This window comes from Amphiura filiformis, unplaced genomic scaffold (genome assembly GCF_039555335.1).
Source record: "Amphiura filiformis unplaced genomic scaffold, Afil_fr2py scaffold_42, whole genome shotgun sequence".
In the NCBI taxonomy this organism is placed as follows: domain Eukaryota; kingdom Metazoa; phylum Echinodermata; class Ophiuroidea; order Amphilepidida; family Amphiuridae; genus Amphiura; species Amphiura filiformis.
Window position 1 is genome coordinate 519,983 of NW_027305506.1, and position 24,281 is coordinate 544,263.

A 24,281-nucleotide genomic window follows, 5' to 3' on the forward strand; every position below is an offset into this window, starting at 1 on the left:
AATGGAGACATCACCCCTATTGCCCTGTAGAGTGTCTTAACACGCTCTATAGCCCCTGTTACCCTGTATAGAGTCCTTTGAAAAATCGGGGATATCCCCGGTTGGCGGTGTATCCCCAATTGCAGGTTAAAATTTTTGAATATGTCCCCGATTGAGGGCAAAAACCAACGCACACCCACCCCCACACCCTACACATTTCTGTTGCCAATGGGACTCTACCCTGGACTATAGGATACAAACAAGGAGTTCTTGGTTCTGATTATGCATGCCAACTGGGAACATTTTAGCCTATCACACAGGTTTACATAATTATTGTAATGCTATAACACCTAGCTAGTCTTTAAATGAAGACAATTTTATCTTGAATACGGCACTTTTAAATGCATTTCTTTTGCACCTACTAATAGACTAGGAAAAGGTTCCAGGTTTAATTTGTGTCCCCAGTTGCTAATGTGCTATGGTATTGAGGAAGATCGCAAACAAGCTGGATATACAGGGGGCAGGGCTACTGTTTACAAATCACAGGTTCATTGCATTATGGAATCTGCCTCTCTGAGCTGGATGAATTTAATGCTTCATCAACAAATTTAGGCCAGCTTGCTTAAGGGGGTACTACACCCCTCGATAAATTTGTGTCTATTTTTGCATTTTTCTCGAAAACTAATAACACACTGGTAACAAAAGTTATGTATATTATAGGGGCAAGGAATCCAATTACTATACTGGAATTTCAGTGACCAAAGACAAGCGGTTCATGATTTATGATAAGAAATAAGGTACAGCTAGGATGTACCTCGTTTCCTATCATATATACTGAACCGCTTGTCTTGAGTCACTGAAATTTCAGTGTAGCAATTGGATTCCTTGCCCCTATAATATACATAACTTTTGTTACCAGTGTGTTATTATTTTTTGAGAAAAATACAAAAATAGTCATAAATTTACCACAGGGGTGTAGTACCCCCTTAAAGCTACTGCTCTATCAAAACTCAACATCACCAGCTTGCCTCACTTGACGATGGGTAGCAGCAGTTACAGTTCTGTATAAAATGCAGACCAGCCATTGCTCAGCAGATTTGTCAGACTTGCTTCCCCCACCATATATAAGACGCCATGCAACCTGCTCCATGTGTGCCATTTCTTTATGGAATGGTCTTCCATACATTTTTTTTGGCCAACTGAGAATGAATTCAGTGCTTCAAGTGCTGAGCAAATGCACACCTTCTCACTACATTGTAAACCAGCCAGTTGATGTGTGCTATTGATAAGGTCTGTTGACAGGAATCCCAGGATACCACAACCTTAAGTTATATTATATTATTTGCATTTGATGTTATTCTCATGTACATAACCACTGTAATGCATGTGTACCCCCTTTGGCATTTTTTTATCACCTGCCCATTTGTTTTTCTTTCATTGATTGTCAAGCAGCTCTTGAGTTGCAGGTGATCCATTTGAATTTGCACGGCTCATAATTATGTATGCCTTTTTAATCTGTTGTCTCTGATGAGAATTTTATTTTACTGCTGATACTGTGTAACTTGCCTTTTTAATGCTATGTGACATGTGGATATTTCGGTCACCTTTTATAATGTTGCATGTGTTTTTGGTTAATAGTACTTTTAAGTGTGTACCATACTATCTAATTATAATCTTGCTTAAGATTATTGCTTTGTAACCTGTGAAATTTCATTCACTTGTGTTTGGGGAATAGTAGTTTTTAAGTTTGTAATGGTAGCTTTTAGGTCTGTAATGTAGTTTATATACTTTGTGTACTCCACTCATATGTTTTGATAATGTTTTTATCCTTTGTATAACAGCGCTAAGAGGCTTTCTTGCATACTAGCGCTTTATAAATGTCTTTATTATTATTATTATTATTATTATTTGATTGGCCAATCAGAGCTCATCTCATGAGTTATCAAATTGATTTCATATATCATTCTGTTCATTGACGTTGTCAATGTCATGTGGGATATTATCCACGATTGCACTTTAAATACAAAAAAAAAATACCATGCTGTGACTTGTGAGTTCAAATGAATAACAACTTCATTTCCTAGAGACTTATTATATATTCAGATTTATGCTTTATGCGGGCTGGCTAGAGAGAAAAGGAAAGAAAGTGAATATCTCAAAATGTAATGTGCAATCCACACGGAAGAGGAGATCCTCATCAATGGGTATCAATGTATACTTCCAGGGCCTGCGATGTGTCTAAACAGGCGTACCGCAATACTGCACTACGCGGGCCACATGGTTTTGACTTTTTCGCCAGAACCAATACCAGTAGGCATACCCAAAATATTATTGCATGACTGTTTGTTTTAATTATGATCGAACTAATTTTTTCCATAGTGGGAAAGGTTGCCCAGTTGAGCGAACTTGTATTTTATATCTACAGTGACTTATAGTGACCTGTCTTAAAATAGCTCTAGCTCGAAGCTAAGCACTCGCACATCCTGTGTTCTCTCCTGATTTTTTAATTGTTTAATTACAAACTATATGCCTCAGTAGAACTATGCATATGAAAGTCATTAGGAAAGGTGTTAACACTGACCTTACCTCTCCTTTAGAGCTAACAAATGAACTTGGAACTTACATCTTGGAAGTGAACCTTCAAATAAAGTAAAGTTTTCCTTTATTCTTGAACAGATCAACCACCAACAAGACAAACTGATCCGGAAAGCAATAAGGATGAAGGTAAGAATAATAATTCCACAAAACAGGCACCCCCTCTACACACTCAACTCACGCACCCCACCCCTACACGCACATACATGTGATGTTTTGGCTTCTGAGTATGCTTGTCTAACCAGGGACGTATTGAGATTACACAATGTTCACATTTGATTAATGACAGCTAACATACCAGCCGGTTAAATTGTTAGCGGGAATAGGGGACTTGCTTTTAAATGCATTTTTCTAGGATATCTACACCCCTTGCCACTGTTAGACACTGGTTTAAGGTATACCGTCCCAAGTTGCTACTGTGTTATGTCATAGATTTTAAATACCTATACCGTGCCATGACCTGCTCCTTAGGGGTAGTGCAATAATTATGTGTACTCCCATGGTGGTGAATTATAGAGGGAGGGCAAAGATTTTTTGGCAGGCTAAAAATTCTTAAATTGATTTGCACGAATTTGTTCCAGGAAAGTCATTTGAAAGCTTGCCTGCATTGCTATATTACTGGGCTGGCCAACTCCATCTACCTGGCAGAAATCAACCAGAATAGCCTTGTGAACTTGTCTTTTTAGCCTGGTAACTACTTCATATTGGGCTAAAATATTGTAAAATTGTAAATTGGTCCATAAAGACCACATTGTTCTGGTACTGAAACTGGGTCAAAGTTATAAATGATGTCTGATGTCGATATGCTAATGGTCTTTGACTAACAGTAGACTTAAAGGGTCTATGCCAACTCAATATACCTCACCAAGTTACCAGTATTTTCCATCTCTTTCTGTCTTCTGCCTTTCTTAACCAAGTTGTTGTCTCCATGAAAGTGGTGATGCCAGTGGTGACCCATACTCTCTCTAATACCCCACCAAGCCTTAACTCTCTCTTATACTCCACTATACACGCACTCTCTCTAAAACACCACCAGACTGGCCCACACTCTCTCTTATACCCTACCAAGCCTTCACTCTCTCTTATACCCCATTAGACCATCAATCTCTCTAAAACACCACCAGACTGGACCACACTCTCTCTAATACCCCACCAGACCCTCACTCTCTCTTATACTCCACCAGACACTCACTCGCTCTAAAACACCACCAGGCTGACCCATACTCTCTCTAATACCCCACCAAGCCTTAACTCTCTCTTATACTCCACTATATTCTCTATATCCTCCCCAAGTAATTTTTTGTGCCAGATTTTATGGCATCCCCCCTACCATGACCATCACCACCAAAGTATTTCTGAACACTCCCTAAAGATGAAGATTTATTTATTTATTATATGATCTTCTTTTATACCCCTGGCTTTGTAAAAGCAGAGGCGTGATTATCTGATACTGCATTCTAGCCGAACAACTGTGTCCACCCGTGCATCTGCGAATCTGTCTTTGCACACGCAATAGGTACTTCTACGCCAAAATGCACAGTCCCATTTTGATATTAAATTGGATCGATAGAGCCCAAGTTAAAAAATATTGGAAGAGACGTATTGAGCTTCTCCCTGATATACTCATATCTAGCTTTATTTAAGGCTCTCCTTGTCTGGTGACAACACTTTCTGTCCAGCACTGTAAATCACTGTATTTTTTGTTGTGTTTTTCTTGTCAGACTTCTCAAGCTTCAATTGAACCAGGGTAATTGTCTTATGTTATTACTCCTCTTGGTAGGAATGTGATCTTGCATTATTCTTTTTAATTCTCTGTAGAGATAATCCCACTTTTCTTGCACTGAATCTCCTGCCTTTTACGTCATACTTCTATTTTAAATCAAGGAGTTCTTGTCTGATTTTCTCTTGATCAACCTTCCTCTGGTAGTTTCTGGTTGGTTTATCTACAACCTGTTCAAGACCATGCTTGCTTGCTCAATTCGAGTGGTGTCCTCGAACTGTGATGACTTTCCACAACTTCCTGTCCTCCATTGCTGTCTTGAAGTCTGCTGCCTCCAGTCCAGTGCCATTTTTCAGAATGTCAATGTAGGTCAGAGCAGGTCTCCCAGGTTTCCGCCTCCCATGCTTGGGTGTCCAATGAACCATTTTTGATGCGGGCTCATCACTTCTGGAACAGTGACCAGCAAACCGGGTTCTTCTTTCCCTGATCTTGTGGCTTAATTTGGGAAGATCTCCATATAGGTCTGCATTTGATGTATGTTCCTTCCAATGCACATTCAGAACAGTTCTTAGCATACAGGTGTAGCAGCCATCCAGACCCTTTGCAAGTTAGGGGTGATGGTCCATGCTTCGCATCCATAAAGCAGCACCGACTCCACTGTTGCAGCAGAAATTCAAAGTTTGAAACTCCTGGTAAGAGTTGACCTCCAGATTTTCTTTAGTTTACTGCACGCCCTCCATGCTGCTGCTTTACGTAACTTTACATCCTTTTCTGTGCTTTTCATCCAAGCGCCTAGGTATTTGAAGTCATCTACCTCCTCTAGTTCTACACCCTCATTTGTTGTGATGCTTTCTCTCCTGTTATTGTAGGATATATACTTTGTTTTACTTCCATTCATCTTCAGGCCCATTTTAGCAGCTGAAGTCTCCACTCTATGAAGCAGTTCTTGTGCTTGGTGTATTTCCTCAGACAACAGTGCAATGTCGTCAGCAAAATCAAAGTCTGTCACCGAGCCAACTCTCCTACTTTGCCTCTTTTCCAGATGGATTCCTAGCTCCTCTTCGTTTCCTTCAATAGCTATTCTCAGTGCAAAGTCGAGGACAATCACAAACAGGTATGGGGGGAGGGTATCCCCCTGAAGTACTCCTGCTAAGATTTCAAACAATTCTGTCTCGCCATCTGGTGATATTACTTTCGCTTTTGTGTTTTGGTACATACAAGACCATTATCTTGTATAATGCCAAGGAGCTTTAAAGCTGTTGCTTTTGAAAAGGTGTGATTTGCAGTGATATTTGGACCTGCCCAGCATATGTTCAGTTGAAGTTCCCTGTTATGATAATGTCACTGATTTTGGTCTTCATGTTGATTTTCTGAAGCAAGTTCTCAAGTTTGTCTACTCACTTTGTCACTGTGATATATTTTTTACTTGGTACCTCTAATTAGAAGGGGCCGTTTATAATAATAATAATAATAATAATAATATTTATTTCAATTGCCATAAATTACAAACATGAAAAAACATTAAAAGCAATTTAAATGACAATCCAGGAAAGAAGAAATAGACTAAACAGTCCAAGCACAATGTGTTCTTCTTTCCTGATTATATTAAAGTACATCTAATAATAATAATAATATAGATACAAGATATGCATTAATTAAAGCAAAAACATTTGTAGAAAAAAAGTGAGTGAAACACTCTATGACATAACTTATGCACACAGGATGTGTCCACAGTGCACAAGATAGGCAGCAAAAAATTAAAACACATGTGAACAAAGTTTAGAGTGGCCCTACATGTAAACTCAAATTATACAGCTAAATTTCCTAAATTTAGACAAAATGATAACTGACAAAAGATTTCAAAACAGAAATTGCAATGAAGGAAAAAACAATTTTTTGACAAGTAAACATGCATATGAAAAACATAATTACATCATAAAATGTTCTTTACACATGGCCTTAAACAAGGTAATAAGGGAGGGCGCAGAGCAGACATCAGTGGGAAGTTCATTCCACAAACGTGGATAGGAAACAAAAACAGAGTTGAAAAAGGCATTGGTATGAGAACTACAGTGGAGATACCTAAACTCCCTAAACCTTAGAAGGCTTGAAAAATTGGCAAAAAGAAAAAGAGGGACTAATTCCATCAACCAATTTAAAGCAGAAGATCAACCTCAACAAATCAAATACGTCGCATGTTTTAAGTAATACAAATTCATCTAATCTAGACTCATATGAAAGATCAGAAGGACACCTCTTCCTATACATCAGAACTTTAGAAATCTTTCTCTGACTCTTATCTAACCTATCAAGCAGGCCAGTCTGACCAGGATTCCAAATAACAACACAGTAAGTAAGATGAGGGAGTATCAATGCTTTAAATAGATGCATAAGAGCACTGAAGTGCATATGGCGAGAAGTTCTTATGACAAAACCAGTTAGGCGAGAAACCTTTTTACAGATTTTATCAACATGTGAAGAGAACGATAGGGAAGAATTGAAAACAACACCAAGCAGTTTATATTCATCAACAACCTTAATTGGAATACCATCTAACTTGTATGTAAAAAAAGACTGCAAGCCCTAGACCTCGAAAAATGAACAACAGCACACTTTTAGAAGCATTCAGGGGGAGTTTATTCTCAGTGGTCCACCTGTGAATTGTGTCAAGATCTTTCTGCAGAGCAACTTGATCCTCAAAAGTTCTAATACAGCATACAAGTGTATGGTCATCAGCAAATTGAAATAAGGGAGAGGACAAGTTGTCATTAATGTTATTTACAAATAACAGAAACAAGATGGGCCCCAAAACAGAACCTTGAGGAACATCCGATGTGACTGAAGCCCAATCAGATTTAGCTCCGCCAAAGATAACTCTCTGTTTTCTACCAGAAAGAAAACTTTGAATCCAATAAAGCACATTATTCCTGATACATAGTAATGAAGCTTTTGCAACAAAATTGTATGGTTTGCTTGCTATGCCTAGTTGGCACCATCAACTTTCACCTGATCCCTCCAACACCCTCTTCTGCTGATATTCAGATCACGTTGGTAATGTTCTGGTGTTATCTCAGAGTTGGGGATACTAGTGTACAACAATGTTTTGTTGCCTGCTATTATGTCTGTTTGTCTGGTGTATTAGTACTTTGAAGTCAGTCTGCTTTCTTATTTTTGATACTCTGGTAATTAATTTATATTAATATAAGCTGTTTCTAAAAGATGTCTTCATTATTATTTTTTCTCTGGTTTGTATCTTCTTCACTTTCTGATACTGTTGCTGTACTGTCCAAATCTGACAGTGAAAAGTTAGTAATCACATGATGGACACATCCACTGTACATGTATATCCTGTTCTAACACAATCCTATTGTAATCTCACTCACATCACCACAGTCAGCATGAGTCCATCCCCGAGTCTATCCCTTGCACTTATCACATTCAAGGGCCTCTGTCCATTCAACACTAGGTTCACACAAATGATGCATGGTGCTGTGCAATCTACACAATACCATTTCACATTGTTTTCTGTCATCTGTCGGTAGTTGTGCATCAAAGCATAAAATGGGCCAAAAATGTAAAATTTGCATGATACCAGACAATTGCAGTCACAAAATTCAAAGACTTGGCACAAGTCTAAGCATACAAAGTTTATAGTATAGGCCATGAGTTTGATAAAAAAAACCCGATTTTTTTATGTTAATTTTGATTTTAATAATTAGTTATAAAAGATATTAGAAAATGAGTTTTCCAAAATTTGTAATGCATAGCTTGAAATTGGCCTTAGTACAAGTGCTTGGGCTTGATTGTCAAAGCATATGAAAAACACCCTAAAAGAAGCATGTAATGGCCCTTATTTTCCAAAATTGGTCAAATATTAATATTTAACTTTTATTGCCAGTGAGAACTAACTAAAGAATTAGGATTCAGCTATGTTTCATTTGGCAAAATAGGATAATATTTTTTAATACAAAAAAGATTAGTTCTGTATTTTTCTGGAAAAGGGAGGTATACCATAACAAAAAGCTACTAAATTCAATACTCCTTCCTCCCAATACTCTTGTGCACTACATGTTACCTTGATAAATTGATAGGAATAAATTGTAAGGAACCTAAATGTTAACAATAATGTATATAATTCACTTCAAGTATTTACCATAAAGCAATGCACAATTTCACAATAGGTAGCATATGAACCATCTACAATAGATTACTAAGTCAACTTCATGTACACACATTTGTTCGTCTCCTATGTTCCTGTAGGATGAAAGTTTCACAGCATTATAACTGCTGATGTCTTGTCTTCTGTCGATACCTATATTTGTACTACTTCTACAAAACACTTTGACTGCACACTTCATGCATAAATTGCATATTGAATTCCACAATAATTTCAACCTCAATCTACACTCATCCAAAATCACCATCTGCTGCTCCTCCCTTCTGCAGAGTCTGGAGTTTGCAAATGTCTTTTAGATGTAGCATTGCAAAGTCAATGAGTAATTGCCTAATCAAGTTTAGAGATGAGATAATAAGAGCTTGAACTGTTTGTTTACAAGTATCCAAGTCAATAAAACACTGGTATATGTTACGGAGATGTAACTTGGAGCTTGAGAGAATTGAGACATGATTGGACCTGGTCATTTCAGCCTCAAAGATAGCACCGATGTTGCGGATAGCAGAGACTTTTTAATGGTTACTTCCCCAATTGTTAAAGTGATGTCCAAGAGCAAATTTGTATTTTGTTTTGAGATATCAACAAAGAATTCTGTTTTCTGTTTGTTTAGTAGTAGTATACTTGATGTCATCTACAACTATGGTCAAAATGTGTTGGAACACTTATGGAAAACGTACACTATATTCAGTTATTTTTAATGTGATGAAATGGTTGTTTCTTTGGTTGTTTCTTTTGTATCAAGCCTAAACATTTTCTTAACATCCCAACCCTCCTCCTTTCCCACCAATCTGTCCTGGTAACAGTGATTAACCAACCTGCAGATTGAGACATATAGACCTATTTCTCTCTGTGTGATAATAGAGAGGGCTGTTTTTAGTATCACATTCCCCCTACCATCTCCATGAAGGGCATTTCACACTCACATATTTTTGTGTTTCATGATAGTATCTAGCTCACAATTGGACAGAGTTGGGCAAGACCATATAATTTACCTAGATTTCTCCAAAAATATTCGATATTGATTGTCTTCCATTACTTATTAACAAATTGCAATCATTTAGTATCAACTCCAACTTCCTTAATTGGTGTACTGACTGTACTCTGACTGGCTTCCAGAGGTTTCCGGAGTACCCGGAGCCTTAATTTGGGCGTTATGATATTTCTTCTTTTTATTAACGACTTGCCTACCTCTGCCCAACATTCTGCCATTGCCTGAATTGCTGATGACTGTCAACTTCTCTAATCAGATGTTGATGATGCCATAAATAGAGCAAAACATGGGACTTGAATTGTCATCCTTCCAAGTGCCAAATCATCCACCATGCCTCAGTCTGGGAAGAGTATTAAGTACAATGTGACAGCCATAGAGATATACGAACCGCTGTATTTTTGTAATGTTCAAATTTATTTCAAATTTTTTTTTTTTTTATCAATCAATATCATACATAGCATAGCATATATAATAATAACATTGAGTACAATAGACATAGTTTAATAAATATAATAACAATTAATAATAAGAGTAAATTGCAATAATATTAACAAAAAGATATATTGATAATAATTTGTGATGGTTAATATAACTTGAATACATAATCTATGTAATATATAATATTACTGTTCATGACGTTAATATACAATATATAATAATATGTTTATATGTGGATATAGGCAATTTACAAAACAGATAATGTATCATATATAATAATTAATATGACTAGAATAATATTGACTGACGAGGACCCTGCTAAACGCATAGCGTGGAGCTGCAGGGACCTCAATAATTAATCAAATATAATTTATCATGTGTATAAACTGGTGACGGTATAGGGACAAAACAATACAATACAAGTTATCCGACTAGATTATAGAAAGCAAAGAAGGGAAGAAGAAGAAAGAAGAAGGAATAGGGATAATTGAGCGTAACTATAATAGGATCAGAATAGGGACAGCTGAATAATTAGGAGCACACGTTACGGGGTAGTAGCATGACTGTAACAACCGATGATGGTTTTTTTTAAACAATATTTAAATGAGGCTAAAGAACTGGAATTTTTTATGTTTGAAGTAAGACTGTTCCAAACCAACGGACCTTGTGAACAGGATGTATTGCTTGCCAGAACAGTATTGGACGGTTCAATAAATGGGTCGTGAGCGTGTCTAGTGTCATAATGGTGGGACAGTGTTTGAACTTTAAAAAATTGTTTTCAATGAGGTCAGTAGGTAAAAGGTCATGGTGAAATTGAAACATAAATGAAGAAAGTTGGATTTTATAAATATCATGAATTTTAAGGGTTTTTAAGGATGTGAAGAGTGGGTCTGTGTGGGCTAGCCAAATAGAATTAGTACATGTGCGCAGGGTTGCCAAAACTTTTTAGCCCAAGTCGCGGGTATTAGCCGTGAAATGTCGCCCAAATAGCCAAAAAATCGCCCAAAATTTTAAAGTCGATTTAGGGGGGTTCTACACCCCCCTTTTATTTTGAATTTTTTGGAAAATGCTGAAATAAATTCTAAAAAACAACAAAAACTGAAAAAACTGAAGAAAAAAAATTAAATAAAAAAAAGTGGAAGAAAAATTTAAAGTCGATTTGAGGGGTTCTACACACAGTTTTAGGGAAAAGCTGAAATAAATTTATAAAAAACTAACAAAAAATGAAAAAAGTTTTAAAAAAAAGAAAAATTAAAAATCGGCTCGGGGGTCTACACCCCTTTCTTTCAATTTTTTTTATGCTGATATGAATTATGAAAAACTAACAAGAACTGATTTTTGTTATAGGCCTACTTTAAGAAAAATTAATTTGTGAATTTTTGTGGAAATATTGAAATAAATTATAAACAAACAAAACTGAAAAAAAAAAATGTTTAAACTCCAAGAAAGCACACCCTTTGGTGACATTTTGGGAGAAATGCTGAAATAATGAAAAACTAATAAACATTTTCAAAAATTAAAGAAAAAAATTAACTGCAAGGAAAATAAAAAGTTGACTTTTGACAGGGTTTTGCACTACCTTTTTAATTTTTGGGAAATTCTGAAACATAAACAAACTAACAATTTTTTTTTTAATGCTATTTTTAATCAAACCCAAAACGGCCGGGTCCGACTGTCCGTGGATGATGACGGTAGGCCTACTTATTTTAATTTTTGACATGTTCGGTATGATTTGTACAGTTATAGGCCTATTGTCTTCGCTTTTGATCATCATGCCGTTTCAAAAGAAAATGTGCGGTAGGTGTTTGCACATTTTATTTCAAAAGAACTGACAACTGAAAAAAACAAAAACTTATGCCTATGTTGAAGTAGAAACTTGGCACCCCGCAGCGCTGACACTATTTAAGAAGCTACTTAAGTCGTCTTAAGCCACTTGTGAGTATTTAGATGGGAATATTTTAAGGATAATCCTCCAGCTCAAGTGGTTTTTAGCAACAACATGTGATGCGATTAACCAGCCCCCCTCCCTGTGCATGCCATTGTCATGGGAAGCACACTTACCACAGAGTGTTTTGTAACTTTTGTTTATTGAATTAGTTGTTTGGTGCTTTTGTTGAATGACCATTTTGTTGAATGGCAATCATGATCAACAAAACGAGTTTTGAAGTCGGCTTTGTCACAAATCGCCCAACATTTAATACATTTCGCGGGTGAGATTTTCAAAGTAGCCCAAATGTCGCGAAATCGCGGGAGCACTTTCTTTGTCGCGGGACGGAAGTCGGAAATCGCCCAATTGGGCGCCCAAATCACGGGTTTGGCAACCCTGCATGTGCGAATTACCCTTTTCTGCAATCGAAAGAGTGATTCAATATTGGAATTATTGGGATCAGCCCAAATCATTGCACCATATGACAAATATGGCAATACAAGGGAATTGTACAGAGTTAGAAGAGACTCTTGAGGCAAGAAGGGTCTGACCTTTCTAATAACTCCATTGTATTTAGAAATAATTTTAGAAACATGTTTAGTGTGAGAGGTCCATGACAAATTATGATCAATGAGTATTCCAAGGAATTTGGTGGTCTGAACTTTTGAATGGGTGTATTATTAATTTTAATATCAATTTCAATATCAGGTTTGTTATTATGTTTATTTTTGAAAATAATATAATTAGTTTTTTAATGTTTAATGATAATTTATTTAGTTTAAACCAATTTGAAATATGATTAAGTTCATTATTAACTATTATTTCTAGTGTCTTAGGGTTTTGATGTGAGAAAAGGATATTCGTGTCATCGGCAAACAAAATAAAATGGGGTTCTTTAGAACAAAGTGGGAGATCATTAATATATAAAAGAAATAATAACGGTCCTAGAATCGATCCTTGAGGAACTCCGCAATTGATATCTGCAGGAGTAGAAAGGGCATTATTAAAGGAAACCTGTTGTTGTCTTCCAGATAGGTAGCTCTTAACCCAATCATTAGCAAGACCTCTGATACCATATTTATTGAGTTTGTCAAGAAGAATGTCATGGTTTATGGTGTCAAAGGCCTTGCTAAGATCTAGGAATATGCCAATTGTGTGAAGTTTGTTGTCCAGGTTGTCTGTTATTTTACAATAAAGTTCGTTAATTGCCATGTATGTGGATCTCTTAGGCCTAAAGCCAAACTGATGGGGAGTTAGAATGTTATGATGCTCAATGAAGTTAAAGATCCGTGCATAGACAATTTTTTCAAGGAGTTTGGAGATAGATGGAAGGATTGATATAGGCCTATAGTTGGTGACATCATGTTTATTATCTGCTTTAAAAATGGGTGTTACATTAGCATGTTTTAGTGCAGTAGGGACAGTTCCAGAGGCAATAGATAAATTGAAGATATGGGAGAGGACACCACAAATGGATGGAATTATTTGTTTTAGAAGATTATTACTTATGTCATCAGTTCCACTACTGTTGCTATTTTTTAAATCAGATGTTAATTTAACAAGTTCATCTGGAGATGTAGGATGCATAAAAAGTGAATTGGGGTTTGAATAAGACGACAGGGGAGGTTTAAAGTCAGTAGGTGGATCAGATATCTTACTAGCAAGGTTGATGCAAAAAAAAAAAAAAAATTATTAAAGTGTTCAGCAATAGTTTGATTATCAGTTATTCGTTGACCTTCATTATTGTTAAAGAAATCAGGGAATTTAGTTTTTTATTACGACCAAGTAAATTATTTAAAGTTTTCCACATTTCTTTAGTATTATGTTTATTGTTTTCAATTTTTGAGGTGATGTGTAATTTTTTACTAAGACGAAGTAGAAGGTTTAGATGGTTACGATAGTTTTTATATTTTAGTTTATTATCATTTGATGGGTTTAAAATGTAAGCTTTATATAACTTATCTTTTGTTTGGAGCGATTTAATTAGTCCTTTAGTTACCCAAGGTTTTTGGGTGAGTTACGCTTTAGATATTATATTAGTTTTAATTGGACAATGTATGTTCAGAAGTGTAGATAATTTAGAATTAAATCTGTTGTAGGCCCTGTCTGGATCTAGTATGTTGGTTAACTGATACCAATCAACAAGGGACAATGCGTTGTTTAGACCTTTGATATTGTTAGGTTTCATATGCCGTGTTTTCTTTGTTACAGGTGTGCGTGGTACTTCGTTAGGCCTACATGTTTTTTTGTTTGGTTTGGAAAATAGGGAAATGGTCTGAAAGGTCGGTGACAATAATACCGGAGTTGATTTGGGATAAAATGTCATTGGTGAAAATGTTGTCAATCAAGGTCGCGCTGGTATGTCCATGGATGTTTGTTTTAATGCGGGTTGGTCGATCAATTGATGGGATAAAATCATGGGAATAAAGTATGTTAAGAAAGTCACTAACTTTGGGATCGGTATCATGTACGAGCAAATCTAAGTTGAAGTCACCCATCAGGTAACAGGGTTTTTTCATTGGAAATGGTGTTCAGGGTATTGCTCAGTTGATCTAAAAAATCACTGTGAATAACGTACTCGGGTTTATAAAGGATACCGATGATGGTTTTTGTAGAATTTTGGGACACCTCAATGAAGAGAGAATCGCAATCTGCACAGTCAAGGGAAAGGTCGGGTCTAAGGCAATGATTTATATCATTGTTGATAAAAAAAGAGACACCACCTCCACGACGGTTTGGACGAACACAGTTCTCCCTTGAGTAATTATCAATGTCAATCAATGCAGCCTCATCTTCAGAATTAAACCAGGTTTCAGAAAAACCATATATGTTAAAGTGATGGTCCAAGGAGGCCAAATAGTTAACAATGTCGTTGGAATGTTTGTTGAGACTGCATGCGTTATGGTGAAACAAGGACAGGGTACATGTATTGATAGGGGGATCGTGAGTATTTATATTTTCATTGGTGTAGTACTGGCAAGGAATATCTTTGGGGCTGGTAACATCGGTGCTATCAAGAAACTTATCAAACGGGTGCAGAGAGCTGTCAAAGGCAAAGGGTTGGAAAATAGAGTTAGATATGGAGTCGGACATAACAAGTATACAAAACAAATAGACTTAATATATTACTTAACAAAAAAGAAGCAAATTAATTTGCAAAAATATCCGAATTAAAACAAAAAAAATATAATTTGGATCAAGCGAGTGAGCATCTCGCTAAAAATGGAATATAATGAAAATAACTTAATGTATCATTGATTGATTGATTGATTATTGATAACATTATTGATATTTTTATTATTATTATTATTATTATTATATATTTGTCATTTATTTATTTTTATGTATTATTTGATTATTTATTCAGATTTGATAGATGACATTGCTAAGAAACTGAGAAAGCACTACTTGGGTCACATTTGCAAGAAGCAGGTTTATCCGTGGGGAGGCGAGTGGATGGATTTTGACCAAATCTATATACCTGTAACCATAGATCGCAACGTTGGGCCGAAAGCTAAACCAATTAAAGAAAGCCTAGAATCATATGAAGAACTGTTCAAGATTGAAGAAGATGAAGTGAGTAGACGTTTTCTCCTTGTAGGAGATCCTGGACAAGGAAAATCATCATTTTGTGCCAAGGTAGCTCATGATTGGTGCGCGGGAACAACGCTTCAAAACATCCGACTGCTTTTTATCATTGATCTGGCGAAAGTTGATAAGGATACCCTTATTGAAGATGCAATTTGTGAGCACCTACTTTCAGACATCATTAAGCCTACGAAACTTCTAGAAGTCATTAAGCATCTGAAACAGTCAATATTTTTCATTTTTGATGGACTTGATGAAGCACCAGGCCTTATGTCAAGTAAGGTTGAGAAGAAAGGTGGTAATAGGGTGGCAGATGTAATGAAAAATCAGAAATTGGAAGACTGTCGTGTGCTAGTAACAACAAGACCATGGGGAGAAAAAGAAATGAAGGATATTCCTGGGTATAAACGCTTAGAACTAAAGAAGATGACCAGGGAAAATGTTAAAAAGTATGTAAAAAGGTTTTTCGAACAAGACAGTGAAACAAAATCCCTAGGAGATAGTTTGGTGAACTTTATAGATGAGAACAAGTTGACCTTGGATACCAGTACGCCTTTGATAGTACTTTTGGTCATTTATTACTGGTCTGAAACTAGCGGAAGCAGTGGAATTCCTGACCATTTAAGAACACTGTATGACAACATTATCAGCATTATGTATAAGAAGCAACCTCAAAGTAGCTTCACAAAGGTAGGATGATTCTTTAGTATTTTATTTTCAATTTTGTTACTTATGCATGTACTCCTCTATCCAGTGATACTAATTGCTAACATGCTCCACATGGTGCTTTGGTGTCATAACATGAGTGTGCCCTCACAGAATGGCAAATTAGCCTGGACATAAATTTGTTCTCATTCATGCTCTTTGTTTGTGCTATTAACATCCATTCAATAGCAGATTATTCATATTTCTAGTCCAGTAAAACAGTACTCACTATGGATGTTTCGAAGTCTATCAGACTCCTTTTTCTACGCTATTGTTGTTGTGACGATCTTCTGTTTTTGTACTGAAGCTGAGTGCTCAGCAACGCGGTTGCCAGTTCTTTTTCCAAGAAGATTGTCAAAGACATGACTGAGATTGCACCTCGTCTCTGATCATGATGGTGTCTTGCTTCCTGATCTCAATATTTTTGATGATATTCATTGAAAAAGAACTGGCAACTGCATTGCTGAGTGACTATCTTCAGTGGTAAACAGATCGTCCCCATTGGTTGGCTCATCAAGTGTCTCGAGATGTTAACCTTGCTAGCCTAGAAGTTTGCCCACATGGATAGAACCGGGGACTTTTACAGCTCGGAGGGGGATTGTCGTCATTGTGTTTGATAACCCAAGTCCTGTGATGCATAACTTGAATCTCACGGCTCAGGTCCTGCTCAATACCAGTGATTCACGGTTTGATACATGTTCTCCCATAGTTTGAGGCATGTGCCGTGTGTCGTCAGGTGGGCCCACAGCAGCTCCCCCCCCCCTCCGCGATTACACCAACCATATTATCAAACAATTGTGTCACGATCGCATCAGTTTCGATCATGACTTCATTCACAGTAGACCTACGGATTGCAGCACTACGACTTTCGCCATTTGTCGCCTCGCTCATTTCCAGACAGATCTTCAGAGAGAAGCTAGAGGCTGTTTAATACCAGCTACAAAATGACAGAGAAACCCTTTACCAAATACACGATTTGTATATATGGAGAGCAGTTGTTTGGCAACGGTAAGCAAGTTTCATTTTTTTTGTTTTCAATGTATGGTAGTCAGTTGAGGTATGATGTAATTTGTACTCAATTTCATTGAAAGACCTTTAAAAATAATATAATATGGATAAACTGCCATTTAAATTTTGGGAACCTCCGTGTCTAACATGCTTCAGAATTTTGCACCCATTGTGGTGTGTATTCCTCGATAATAAAATTATTTGTTGCTATATTTGAACGAAAAACTATAATTATTTAGGAAAAGCTTGTGCATCATAGGAATTCTGCATATATTATTATTGTAGCTATTGTTTATTCACCATGCAAAATGCAAGATACTACTCTCATACATCTCAAGCTTCTTATCCACGCATTGGTGGATTGAATAGTGGCAAAGAGGTAGCCATGGTGACAAGTACACATTGCATATAGTCAACTGTAAGCTCAATATGTTTTTCCAATACATTCATTTCCATGATGAAAGAGCATCTAGGAAAAATTTGTTTTGAGGTGAGCTGGATTTGATTTGGAATCAATCTTATTAGTTAAATTATTAAACCATACAGTAGTCCCAAGATTTTTTTTAAATTTCAGTTAGCCGTTATCATCAGCCATTAATTTACGGATCTACAATGTTTCTGAGAATATATTTTGGCTTCAGCCCCACAATTTTGTTTTCAGGGTTTTTTTTTCTTTGTTTTACTGTTTTATTTACTTCTTTGTTTTACAAATCATGCATATTTTAATGTTGGATTTTGTCTTTTTGTTTTCTCTGTATTTAGAGAACATGATAGATGTGGCGTATTGTTGGACATATGTGTTCAAAATAAAAACGGATGCAACTCCAGCTAAAAGATTTGCCATTGGTAGCTGGTTCGAATGATTGTGATTGTACAAAGTCAGATGTAAGCAAGTGATGAGGCCGCGTATGGCGACAACAGTAATGACAATGATGACGAGAGCAGCAATGATGGCAACAGCGGAGATGACGACCAAGATGTCAAAGATAGCAGTGAACAAGATGGTGACGAAGACAACAATGATGATGGCTACAATGATGAAGAGGTACGGCTGGTCTCCTGATACATCAAGACTTGTCAGTTCTGCTTTGGAGCAATGTTACCAGGATATCTTAGCAAACAGAAGCTTTTTAACATTTGCGCCAGCATGAGCCAGACAATCCCATGGACATTATGCTCTTAAAATAGAGGCAAACTTGCCACAGCTTGTTGGACTGTGTTTGGCTATACGTGCCTAAAGCCAAGATCCCCAAACTCACAATAGGGAAGTTTGTCAGTTGCAAGGTGGCATACCCCAGAGAGTGATTAATTAAAAACGTGTTCGTAAATTTGTTAATGATGAAGAATTATGCAAAGATTCTCATTGTAAATACCTGGGTGTGATGAACACATCATGAATTGGAATTGGAACACCAGAAAATTATATTATAAGATAATAGTAAAATGTTTTTGGAATTGTTTGTAGACTCCCTTCTTGTCTTTACATTAATACTTTGGAATACCTTGTACAAATTCATGATTTTACCAGTTTTTGATTATTGTGACGTTGTTTTTAGTAGCTGTAGTGGCCAAAATCTTGAATAGAATTATTGTGTATTTTACCTATCTAGTTCTCCAGGTCCCCTATGTATATTATGTGCTCTGGGCCACCCTGGTAATATATGACTTAATAAAATAAATAAGTTAAAAGGACTGCACCATACAAGTGCACCTTGTATTCAATGGATTCGCTGCAACAGTCATCCTTCTGAAGAAACCTTCTGATTTTGAGAAAAGGGTTTTCTTTCCAAGGGGGATGATTTTGTAAAAAGTGGACTTTCTTCTCAAAATGTGGACCTTTTTTGACCAAAGAAGCATTAAAAAACCTGCAAAAACGCTTGCAAATTGTGATATTTTTGGACTTTTTGTATATTTTTGCAATTTTTTAGGGGGTGACTGGATTCTTGAATGGGCAAAATTGATGGGTACCAAACATTTGGATACACCCTGTATTCATTACTTATCATATTAGCCTTTTTAATAGTAACCAATTGCAAGAAGGCAACAATGTAAGAGGTCAATATACTCTCCACCTGATTTAGTATAATGTTGACCTGTATATGCTGTTTGCAGGAGATTTCTTTTCACAAGAGATTATCAAAAAGAGAAAAAGACTGAAATAGTTTTGATGTGACATAAAAAAGTGATGTGGCGAGCGACGGGAAACTCACAATCACTGCTCAAAACTTTCAAAGCTTGTTATTGTGTCAGGTGGATCACAGATATTGGAACACATTATAATATTTGTGGTTGGATAAGCAGCACAGAGCTAAATCGCCATTGGACAGGGTTGGTTTAAATCACATTGATTTAAATCAAAATTAAATCGCATTTTAAAATTAGTTATTTAAATAAATTTTCGTATTAATAATGGACAATTCAAACCTGTTTGGTTAAATAATCATATATGCTGTAACCCAAGTTCTGTATGACATTAAATAATAAGTGCTGCTATGTAAAATAGGTCTTTTATACCTGTTGGGATTGAGACTTTTGAAATTATCTCAGCAATATTTTGCATAATCCAAATTAAATATCAAAAAAGATTTGCAACCCTGCATCAGCTCTAGCTGCAACAGATATATTTTGCTTCCACTGTGACAAAACCAAAATGAAAAACAGTGGAATGATTTTAACTAAATTGTTTTGAGAGAAAAAAAGAAAAATCAGAAATTTTCAAAATAAGCTTGCACTGAAACATTAACCCAAAAGATTGTAACATCAACCTGTAAACATGGTAAATAAAACTAGTTTTGCTTCTAGGTTGACCCTCACTCCCTCCTTTCAGAAACTAATTGATGTTGAAAATTCTGGCCTATAAACCAATATTTTAATCGCCTCTCAAATGAAACCAGTTTTGTTTATAGGACATTGATCGGCATGGTTGTTCCGTTATTGACATGTTAAAGGGTTTTTTTTGTGACCCGTAGCCTCATCCACCACTTTCCTCAAAAAAGTTGAGATTGTTATACCTCTGAAAGCCTGGCTAAATAATGTGTGTGTGCAAAATATTTCTGTTAAATTACTAAATTAGAGCACAACCATGCATTACTAAAAACGCAAAATTGGAATTAACTGAAATTTTGGGAATAAACTTTTCATGTATCTACTTACATTTATACCATAAAAAGAGGATGATAAAATCACAAAAAAATCCTTCAATGTACATGTTATTATTTTAATATACATTTTGGCTTTCATCAAACAATGATGAAAATAATGTGTAATACTGGCCTTCTTTTACAAAAAATATTCTCTACCACATGTTAATAGGCATATTGCAAAAACAATTCAGCTGGGGGTTAATCCATCTCTTTTATTTTGCAATACAACTATTGTATTGTGGGACACAATACAGTATGACTTCTGAATGATAAGCCCAGGATCCACAATCACTTATGAAGACTGAAAACTGTCAGGCCATCAATATTGAGGCTATTGAAACATCATTGAAACATTGAAGACAATTAAATACTCATAATAAATGCATTGCATGCTGCACTTCCTTCATTTGTCCATATAAAAAAAAGAACCTTATGCACCACTTCTTTGAACAAGTTCATTTGGATTGTTAGATTTTGTTAATATGTCAACAGCTTATGCACCACTTGCTGTGATAAATGTAAACATTGACTTTGTAATCAGTCAAATATTTATATCTGATTTTATGACAAATAAATGGGCATTTTAATAAAACTACTATAAAAGTAAACTAATTACTCATTGTCCATGCTATTTCATTTTATTGCAAAAATTAGTGCTGCTGCATGTTGAGATGATTTTTGTCGACATGTGGGCCCAATGTCATTCACATTTGTTCACAATTACCAAATGAATGAAATCCATTGTCATTTGGTTGAATACTGTGTATATTAAAGATTATGGGCCGGCAATTTATGCATGCAATATTATCCCACTTTGTGATCGTTAGAGGTAAAATTTGTAAAATTACTATGCAGCACTCAAACCTGAGGTACGTTTTGTAGCATTTCTGAGTTTACCGGATTTCTGCATTTTTCTGTTGACAACTGCAATTTGTTGGATATTTGTTATGTCAACAACAGCTCTAGTAAAAATGATGACATTACTGTATTCGCCCTAGTACCCCCAAGTGCTCACACATAAGAGGTGATTAATAAACGGTAATCCCCCAGAATTTACACTGTCAGTCTGACAGAAACATTCAAAATATTGTGTTATTATATTTATATATGTGATGCGATCAAGCAAAATCAGTCGGAACTCGGCAATAATAAATTTTCAGTTTCTTACATGATAGTAAAACGCATTTACACAGCTGTATTTTGCAGAAAACCCCATTGCAATCGAACAACCAGTTCCAAAGATATGAGCAATTAAAGAGTTTCAAAAACAAGAGGAAACAAAAGGAAATGTTGCCTTTGTTTGGCTATATCTCAAAATCAATATTTGCGAGTTCCGACTGATTTTGCTTGATCGCATCACATATATAGACATATAATCAATTTTGTTCAGGCACACCAAAAAGGAGGTGCTCATAGGCAGTTGTGATACACTTTGAAAACTATTATAGTATAGAGGTACTTATCAGGCCAGGGCCCATTTCACAAAGACTTGCGTTTGATCTTACGATTGATTTAATAGGGGATTACGTGTGGTAAATCAATTGTAAGATCAATCTTAAGGCTTTGTGAAATGGCCTTAGGTCGAATATGGTAATGTCTTTTGTCCAGGGCTCGAAATAAGAGGATTTGAATAAAGTGGCTCCTGGTCCTTCAGTTCGCTGCCACTTTGGATAACCCAAGAGCCATTTCAAAAATTCAGAAAATAATTCTTAACTACTTTTGTAAATAACAATGTTAAAAAAGTATAGAAATCACTGTCTTGTTATTATGTGACTAGATGTTATTTATTGTTTTTCTTTTAAATTATTCTAGCACTTCTGAACTCTTTACAAGTTACTGTTAGTGTTTAGTATATAAACTTAGTTACATTATCATCAATTTCAACCTTTGCAGTACATCATTTTCACCATTATCTTGTTAGGAAAAGAATGTGATTCTTTGTTATCTTTTCCAAGTTCACGTTTTTCTTTTGATGTTTTTTCTTATTGAATGATGCCCTTGATTAATTTATCATCCACTCAAACCCCTCATCTCTAGAAGTTGTTTATACATAACCTCATCCAGTCATGAACAATGTTTAATGAATGTTTCCATTCTTCATATTTTTCAGTTTCCTTTGTTTTAAAATAATATTCATATAACCATAATCATTCATTCCTAATCTGATAAACAATCATTTTTTAATGTTGAGAGTTGAGACAAAGCATTAAATTTGTGTCACCCAGCTGATGAAAGACTGCTTTTCTGTAAAATTGTTGTCAACATTTTACAGAAGGTCCCGGGCACAAAATTGCAGGCCCGTAACCTGGGGGCATCCACCCATCCCCCATCGCCAAAGGCCAAAAATACCCCTATTTGACCCAAACAGTCCTATATAGCGTAGCGAGCAAAAAATAGAGGCAGGCTTTTTATGACTTTTTGGTCAAAAAAGGTCCAAATTTTTAAAAAAAGAGATTACTTTTTCACCCCCCAACCTCCAAATCCACTTTTTTTAAATAAGCCCCCCCAAAAAAAATCCTGGTTACTGGCCTGCAAAATGGTCTCATTAATAACCTATAAGGGGCGAAACTGAACAGGCAGAAAGACTGGAGGCCATGCAAGTAATATCTTAGAACATGCAATTGCAATGACCAAACAACAATATGTTAAAGATACTTATTTTAGGCAACCTCGGTCACTACCAGAAAGTTCAGAACTTTGTCAAAACCCTAAACAGTCAGCCAAGTATATAGCTAATAACACTTGGTGACTTTCCTCCAGTCCAAATCTTCCTCCCTGTTTCAGTCCTGGGGATTTTGTTCCTCTGTTAGTTGTGTTTTATCATATTGTGACTGAAATGCGTCTGTTGAATGTTTGCTGAAACTTTGTTCAGTAAAATTATTTTGTCTGAACTGTGAAATACTACGAGCTACGACATGCTCCAAACTCAATATTTATATGCTGTACGTGTGGAAGATAAACTCCATAGTACAGGGTGCTATGGGGTGATTTTTGAGGTGATCTAGTTGTCCTACATTAGTGGAACCACCTCAAAGGATAAAACTAGAATTGGTTTCATTTTTTCTATGCCCCTATTCTTCCCACGGGGGGTCAAAGGTCATAATGGAGTCAAAAGTTAATATATGTTCTATCATGCTGTAATATACCTCAAATTGTTCCTCTCATTGCTAGGAAGGAATATAAAACTCATTTGTCATATTGCACTAGGGTGCTTAGTTCAGGAGTTACAGAGTAAATAAGGTCAAATGTCAAATATCTCATGCACAGAAGCCAAATTTCCAAAATGCACCAATTCAATCGAAATTTGTCTTAAATTACTCCTCTGGACAAACCAAATAGGAAAGTAATTTATTTGGGAAATTTATAACCTCAGAATCAGATGAAATCATGGGTCAAATGTTATGCTTGTATATAGTTCTATTGGAATTTAGCTGCATGAACTCTGAAGGGGGACATGACAATACAAAAATGCACTTAAAGGGGCATTTCGTGATCCACAGCCTCATCCCCCACTTTTTTCAAAAAAAGTTGAGATTTTTATACCACTGGAAACCTCTGGCTACATAATGTTTATCTACAAAATATGTCTTGCAGATTAATTCGTTTTGCAAAAATATCGTCAAATTTGAATTTCGCTCTGGTGCACCAGAACGAAATTACACTGACAGTGGCCTATGGAGCAGTGTAATACACATAATCATGCATAACTCATAAACGCAAAAATCGGAATCAACTGAAATTTTGGGAATAAGCTTTTTTCGTGAATATCTACTGAAAAATGTCATAAAAAGAGGATGCTAGGATCACGAAATCCTCCTTTAAATTGTGAATTAAGTTTATGTTTGAGATTTTTTATGTTAAGGGGAGTAATTTGAGACCAGTTTCAATGAAATCGGACCATTTGTGAACATCCATATCAAAACGATGCACTTGTTGACTTGTCTCATTTTACATAATAGCTAGGAATAAATTCCAGACTCATCTCAAATGGAGGTCACTTTAAATCATCCCCA

The 24,281-nt window shown here is 36.0% G+C and overlaps 1 protein-coding gene across 1 annotated transcript in view; it reads left to right on the forward strand.

Annotated features, from left to right (window-relative positions):
• Positions 1-24,281, forward strand: part of LOC140144149 (uncharacterized) — a 371,331-nt gene that overhangs the window by 14,525 nt on the left and 332,525 nt on the right. Inside the window, exons 10-11 of the mRNA XM_072165981.1 lie at positions 2,656-2,703; positions 15,192-16,102. Coding sequence (XP_072022082.1) covers positions 2,656-2,703; positions 15,192-16,102 — 959 coding nt within the window. The remainder of the gene's footprint in view (positions 1-2,655; positions 2,704-15,191; positions 16,103-24,281) is intronic.